At 39.1% G+C, this 7,152-nt stretch overlaps 1 protein-coding gene and 1 pseudogene across 1 annotated transcript; both read left to right on the top strand.

The window, feature by feature from the left end:
- Window positions 1–2,493: 2,493 nt before the first annotated feature.
- On the top strand, window positions 2,494–2,612 carry LOC114579612 (annotated as a pseudogene).
- Window positions 2,613–3,866: 1,254 nt separating this feature from the next.
- Window positions 3,867–5,560, top strand: LOC110106324 (probable aspartyl protease At4g16563). The gene has a single exon (XM_020836191.2). It carries the CDS (start codon window positions 3,938–3,940, stop codon window positions 5,405–5,407), a length of 1,470 nt encoding a protein of 489 aa, XP_020691850.1. The 5' UTR covers window positions 3,867–3,937; the 3' UTR covers window positions 5,408–5,560.
- Window positions 5,561–7,152: the final 1,592 nt, after the last annotated feature.

Raw genomic sequence — 7,152 nt, 5'->3', positions numbered from 1 at the left:
GGTCTCTGTGCCTTCGGCGGGGTTCAAACCCCGCTCTGATCGAAAGATTTATTTTAAAATGTTAATTCACCTCTTTTTGGTTAACCTTAAGACTAGTTCATAAGCAGTAAAAAAATTTGTCGGAAATTGGTTGAAAATTTTCCGTTCGAAATCCGCCGGAATTTGTGACGAATTTAATTCCGCCGGAAATTTTGTCGGAAATGAGCTGCTTTCCTGTAGTGTATTTTGCATGTTTGTTGCTTTTGTGAGGGGATGTTTTAGAAGAAAAAAAATATTTATTTGTTTTATAATGCCACATCTCATCCCATCTTAGAACTATCCCATGTAAGTACAAGATCAAGTGATGAATCAATGAAGTGACATTCAACAATAGGGTTTGCCATGGTGCATGCGAGTGGCAAATCAACATATTGAAAGGTTGCAAGCAAGATTTTGGGCGTGCAAGCAGAGAAGCAATGTCTTCGACAAAGATAAAGGGGAGCAAGCTAGTTTTGAAGTTTTGTACGATCTTTTATTTAGATTTTACTTAACAGACAATATTGTTTTACTAATTATTCATTCTTACAGTTAGTAGGATGACTTTTATTTTAATTTTTATATTTATTATAATTTATTAAATGATAAAATGGAGCTAAATAATTCATATAATTTTGCATATTCTTGCAGTACCTAAAATATCCTCACATTTAAACCTCGGTGTTAAATTGAACTTATTTTTGCCTTGGGAGTTGGGACCAAATTAAATCAATAACCAATAACTAAGGACTAATTAATTATTGCAATGTGAGACATTGAAATTAAATTAACTACTTGTTAACAGTCGAGGGGCTATTTTGGGATTTCTCTCTAAAAAAAAAAAGTTAAATTGAAGAAGAGAATTATGTGTAAAGCAAATAGTGAAGAGGAAAGTTATTGAAAAAATTGGAAAAAAATAAAGGATAGAGAATATACTGAGAGTGAATGAATGAAAAATGGGATGAATGATTCTTGTTTAAATAGCCCAAAAAAAGTAGTCAAATGGTATTAAGTATTTAAATATTGTTGTGTGCTAGAAAATACGCGGCGGTAGAGTTTGTAAATTCGCGTCCGAGCGTTGCACGTGTGTTTAACACACAAACACGAAGATAAAAGAACACCGGGATTTGTACGTGGAAAACTCAAAAAGGGAAAAACCACGGGGCCTTGCCCAGTTGCAAAATTCCACTAGTGTTTTTGTAAATTACAAGATACTGATTCGTCCCACAAATCAGGACGGTCAGATTACAATTTGAAGCCAATTTACAAAGTTTTGCAGAATCACGTCGTTTCCCGAAAATCCGGCAGAGTTCCCGCGTATTCAGGCGGCAGGAAGAGCTCCGGCGGTGGTCGAGGAGTAGAGGAATCGCCTTTTCCTCTTTTCATTCTTCTTCTCTTCTTCTTCTCTCTCTTCACTTGAGCCCCTTTTGTGTAGATTGAGGGCTATATTTATAGTTTTTCTGAAGTGGCATAGCACGTTAATAGGCGTGAGATCAGGGGCGAATTGGGAGTGTTCTGAATGGACGGCCGATATCGAATCATTTGATCATATACCGTTCGTTGGGCATTTTAAGGCCTTAATGATGTTGGAATTCGGCGATCTTGGGCTCGTTGGATTCGTCTCGTCGAGCCGCTCGATTCGAGTATAAGCTCGTTAAAATCGGAGACCGTTTGGTAACTCAAATTGATGTTTGAACATTCCAACAACGCTTCGGGTCCTTGATTCGGACTCATTTGGACTCGGATTGAGTTGAATTTGGTGTCGTTGGGTTCGTATTTCCGAGACACTCAGTTTGACTGTAAGCTCGCTGAAATCGGAGTTTGAATGCTCCCAAGATTAATTTTTGAAGTTTCCAACTAGCTTTTGCCTCGAGATTCGTGCCCGATCAAGATAATTTTTGGAGTACGTATCAAATATAAAAATAATGACAAAACTATGCAAATTTTAAAGTTTGTAAGAGTGGTCCTATAAATCCCTTAATTCTGAAACTTTGAGTGACAATGATATTTTAGGTTATTTTGGGACAGTTTTTTATTGTTTTCTAAATTAACTTTGTAATAAAAAATTTATTTAATTATAATTTTTTGTGGTAAAAGATTATTTTAAAAATCAGCAAAAAAAAGTCCTCAAACAAAGTCTTTACCTCCCTCAAATAGTAACTTTAAATTAAATATTTTATTGACAAGGACATGCTCTCTCTCTCTCTCTCTCAATATCCATCTATTCATTAAATGTAGCCATTGCCTTTCAACAATACTAAGTACAAATCCATTCAAATCTTTAAATTTCTATTGAAATCTTTAAAGCTATGGGTGCGCTCTCTCTCTCTCTCAAAAGACAAGCAATCTAGCCTTTTTTACTTTCATTCATGAGATTGGAGTAGCTCCTCCGACAAATAAGATTAGATAGAGTCGTCTTAGAAGATTTGGTCACATAAAATATCGACCTTCTGATGACTCTATTAAGAGAGTTGATGTGAACGCGACCATACCAGCACTAGTGCATCGGATCCCACTAGAACTCTGCAATTAAGTGCGCTTAGGCGAGAGTAGTACTAGGATGGGTGACGTCCTTGGAATTCCTCGTGTCACACCCCTTTTTGAAAAAAAAAAAAAAAAAAAAGATAGTTAATGTATTATATGTGATCTATATATATTAAGAAATATAGATTAGATCTAACCTGAATTATATAACCCAATGCACATAGTGTAATAAAAATTTAATATTGTTATTGTATCAAGAATTTAAATCATAAATATTATAATTAATTAATTGATCATTATTAAAAAAAATGAACTCAAGTGTTCGAGAACTAGCCGCCACATATAGCTAATTAATATTTATATTTAATTTGTCTTATAATATATTTTCTATAAATAAAAAATTAAAGGTAATAATTTAAAAATATTTTATAAATTTAATAAACTTTAATTGACTAAAATTAGCTAATAATATAACTCAGAATTTAATTATTCGACTCAAATTAATCTTACATAATTTTTTTTTTTTTTAATTTCTGCCGAACATTGCACCATTCTCTTCACTGCCAGATATGCGATGACGTGTAGTGGATGCAACAAAGTTCAATACAACCAAAACTTTCAAAAAAATTTTGATCAATATAGTTTGGCTTATATATATTATTGTATACTATTTTGTATTTATGTGTATGGAATATTTACGGGGAATATTTTATGTAAAATAATATGCATCACAATAATATATATATACTTTACAATTTATTTGGATTTTAACTCTCATAATTGTCTTGATTTTGTCTCGAGTGATTTTTTAGTTTTAGCACTCTATGCTAGGTGTGCAAACGAGCTGAGACGAGTTTGAGTCATGTCTAACTAAAGCTCTACTCGCGAGCCAAATCTCGACCTTTAGCTCAGCTGGCGAGCCAGCTCGTGAGCATACCGATTTTACATCTACGGTCAGCCTTGAAGCCCTCCCCCGCGGTTCCACCTTCGGTGTTCGAGCACATCTTCGAGCCCGCCCCCTCTTCTACACTCAAGCTACTTGACGAGTAATCAAACTGAGCTTAATCTAGATCAAACTCGAGCTCAAACCAGATCTGCTCATTTGCACCTCTACTCTAAGCTCAAAAGTATTTTTAAATCAATTTTAAAAGTATATAACTATATGTATATATTATTCAATAACTTTCCTTAGTCAAACAACAACCTAAAATCTTAAATCTTAGGTGAATCAAATTCAATCAGAATTGACTCATTTACACCATTAATGTCGGGTCTTTTTTTTATTTCCGTTTTCTTTCAAATTCTTCATCAAATTCAATCATTAAAAGCTCTGATAAATCCAAACCAATAGACACCAAACATAAGAATCTTCATCGCCCAAAACCCCTTCATAAACCCTGCCTGAGGCTCTTTTCTTCTGCTCGCACGTCCTGCTTCCATGAATCAAATAATGGCATTCACCTCCTCGTCTCTCCTTCTCTTCCTGCTATGCTTCTTCCAATCTCTATGCCTATATTCTGTTTCATCCTCCCCAAACAAGCCTCTCCTCCTCCCCCTCACGCACGCACTCTCACTCTCACTCTCCTCCTCCTCCTCCTCCTCCTTTCCCTCCCAATCCTACCTCCTCAAATTCTCCTCCCTCCGCTCGGCCGAACGCTTCCATTCCAGTCGCCGGAGGAGGCGGCAGCTTCCCCTCCCCCTCGCTTCCGGTGCGGATTACACTCTCTCCCTTTCCATCTCTTCCACCACTGTATCCCTCTACCTCGACACCGGCAGCGACCTGTTATGGTTCCCCTGCTCCCCCTTTCAATGCATCCTCTGCGAAAACAAGCCCCTTTACTCCCTACCGCTTCCTCCCCCTCCCTCCTCCCACCCTGTCCCCTGCTCCTCCCTTCTCTGCTCTGCAGCCCACTCTTCGCTACCCATTTCCGACCTCTGCGCCGCCGCGCTCTGTCCGCTCGACGCCATTGAAACGTCCTCATGCTCTCCTTCCTCCCATCCCTGCCCCCTCCTCTACTACGCTTACGGCGACGGAAGCCTCCTTGCCTCTCTCCGACGCGGCCATCTCTCCCTCATTTCCTCTCTTTCCCTCTCCAACTTCACCTTCGCCTGCGCCCACTCCGCCCTCGCCGAACCTCTCGGCGTCGCCGGTTTCGGCCGCGGACCTCTCTCTCTGCCTTCCCAGCTCGCCAAGCTCTCGCCTTTCCTCGCCTCCCGCTTCTCCTATTGCCTTATCTACCACTCCTTCCTCCCTAATCGCCTCCTACGCCCCAGCCCTCTCATCCTGGGCCGCTCCTCAACCATTTCCTTCACCTACACTCCCCTACTTCACATCCACAAAAACCCTTTTTTCTACTCTGTTTCGCTTCTCTCCATCTCCGTCGGCCGGGTTACCATTCCGGCAAGTTCTCAGCTTATCTCTAGAGGCATGGTGGTGGATTCCGGCACCACTTTCACGATGCTTCCCGGCGAGATGCACCGCCAGTTAGCTGCTGAGTTCCAGCTGCAGATGGGGAGGCGCGAATTCATCCGAGCAACCGGCGCAGAGGAGAGGACGGGGCTCGGACCTTGTTACGAGTACGGAAATGGGAGGAATGAGAGCCAGCGAGTGCCGGCGATGGGACTCCACTTCGCTGGAAACGCCAGTTTGTGGCTGCCGACGAGGAACTACTTTTTGGGATTTGAGAGCGAGGGGGAGCGTGTGGGATGCTTTATGGTGATCAGTGGTGGAGATGAAGCGAAGGGGGAGGAGGATGAAGGAGGAGACGACAGCGGCGGCGGGCCGGCGGCGACGCTTGGGAATTTCCAGCAGCAGGGGATAGAAGTGGTTTATGATTTGGAGATGGGAAGGATCGGGTTTGCCCGGCGGCGGTGCGGCGAGCTGTGGGATTCAGTGTCACGTGGGTGACCGCACGTGCCAGCATTGTTATTTTTTTTCCTGTATTTTCTTTTCAATTAGATGTACATGAAAAATACTTGGAAAAAAAGAACAATGTACATACTTTGATATTCTATGCAAGCAAATGTTTAGATAATGATTATAGTTTTTACCATTTTGCCACATTTTTGTTTTATTTTGTCAAATAAAAATTCAAATCAACATAAAAATATATATATACAATATTAGTTTAAATATTATTTTATTGGATTAATGTCTTAGGTAGAGAAATATTTTTGTAGACTACTTCTATAAAAAATTTATATATAAAATTATTGTTTATAGATGAATTAATAAAAATAAGAATACCATATTTTTCTTAATAAATTTTTGAATGGTTCACCTAATGATGATAGGTCAACTTTTAACTATTTGGTTAGCTAAAATATAAGAGACAGGATAGGATTACTTTTTATAAATTAATTTACTTATATTGAAATTAAAATATTATTAATCCACACTCAACAAGGAACTCACCCATGATGATTAATAGGCACTACTCACTCGAACCTATCATGAAACTCACTCTCTGTGGGATGAATAATGTAAGTTGTCGGCAATAGTGGGATCTTCAATTTTCTTACGCATTATGTAGCACTTATCCTAGCAAATTGCCACATATCTAAATCATAACGACAGTCACTTGCTCTTCCTCAAAGTGAGATCAGACCCTCGCTCTCTCCCAAAGAAACCATCCTCATTAAACTCGGCTACAAGAAAGTGCCTTACTCACGAGACCCTCGACCTACCTCGTTGTGACCATCAAACTCATAGTTTTTCATTCCAGCGACATCTCACATGCCTCTACCTTCTCAGGTGACATAAGATCTCGATATAAGTTGTCTGAAAAGTCAGCAAGCATGATAGCCATTGGTTCCTTTTCATCTCAATACTCACCCTCAAACTCGCCCGAGCACACTCACCCTCATCCACTCGACACTAGTCAGCCTGCTTGAAAGCAACTCATCAAAGTACTCCGACTTCGCTCACCTTAAGCCATTAATTAGGAGACATGTGTCTGGGATGGCCTGTAACATTATGTTTTTTATTTTTTTTCCTATATAGTTTTTCTTGTAGCCCTCATAACTCTATAAATAATTAACGACGAGAAACATTTTATGGACTTTGATTGTTCACAACATTATATTTCTCCCTAAAATATATATTTAAATGAATTGGGTAAGAATTTGACTTTAACTGATTAAAATAAATAAGTAAATATTTGTTGAAACACGTGTGAATTTCTTCAAAAGTACATCATCTCTCCTTGTTTTATGCGAGATTGGTTCGGACGCATATCTGCGGCCGCTCTTGCGTTCGCACGTGTCAATTACAACTGGCACCCGGCTGGCGACTCGAACTTGGAGCGGCTAAGTCGTGTGGTAGGAATGACTTGACAGAATGCCCACGTGTTGCCACGTATGCATTGCACGAATCTAGAGGGAACAAACAATTGCTCGGTGGGATTTTACACGTGGCGTTGAGTTTGCGGGTGCTTATTGGAACCAGCTAAGCAATCTTCGCTTGCTTTGATATGACACGATTTTGTCCACATGCTCCAAATTGTACGTGATAACTTAAATGAATAATTTTTATTCCCCCCACCCAAAAAAAAATTAAATTAGAATATTGTGATAAATTTATATAAAATTATAATTATTTTAAAATTATTTTAATATAAATTATTTAAAAAATACATTTATATTAAAATAAAT

Source organism: Dendrobium catenatum, unplaced genomic scaffold (genome assembly GCF_001605985.2).
Source record: "Dendrobium catenatum unplaced genomic scaffold, ASM160598v2 fragScaff_scaffold_547, whole genome shotgun sequence".
NCBI classification, from domain to species: domain Eukaryota; kingdom Viridiplantae; phylum Streptophyta; class Magnoliopsida; order Asparagales; family Orchidaceae; genus Dendrobium; species Dendrobium catenatum.
The sequence above is the reverse complement of the archived record's forward strand: the minus strand, read 5'-3'. Positions and strand labels throughout refer to the sequence as shown.

Bases quoted from the DNA above. Each gene is read 5' to 3' on its own strand.
- LOC110106324 (XM_020836191.2), top strand. From the start codon at position 3,938: ATGAATCAAATAATGGCATTCACCTCCTCGTCTCTCCTTCTCTTCCTG.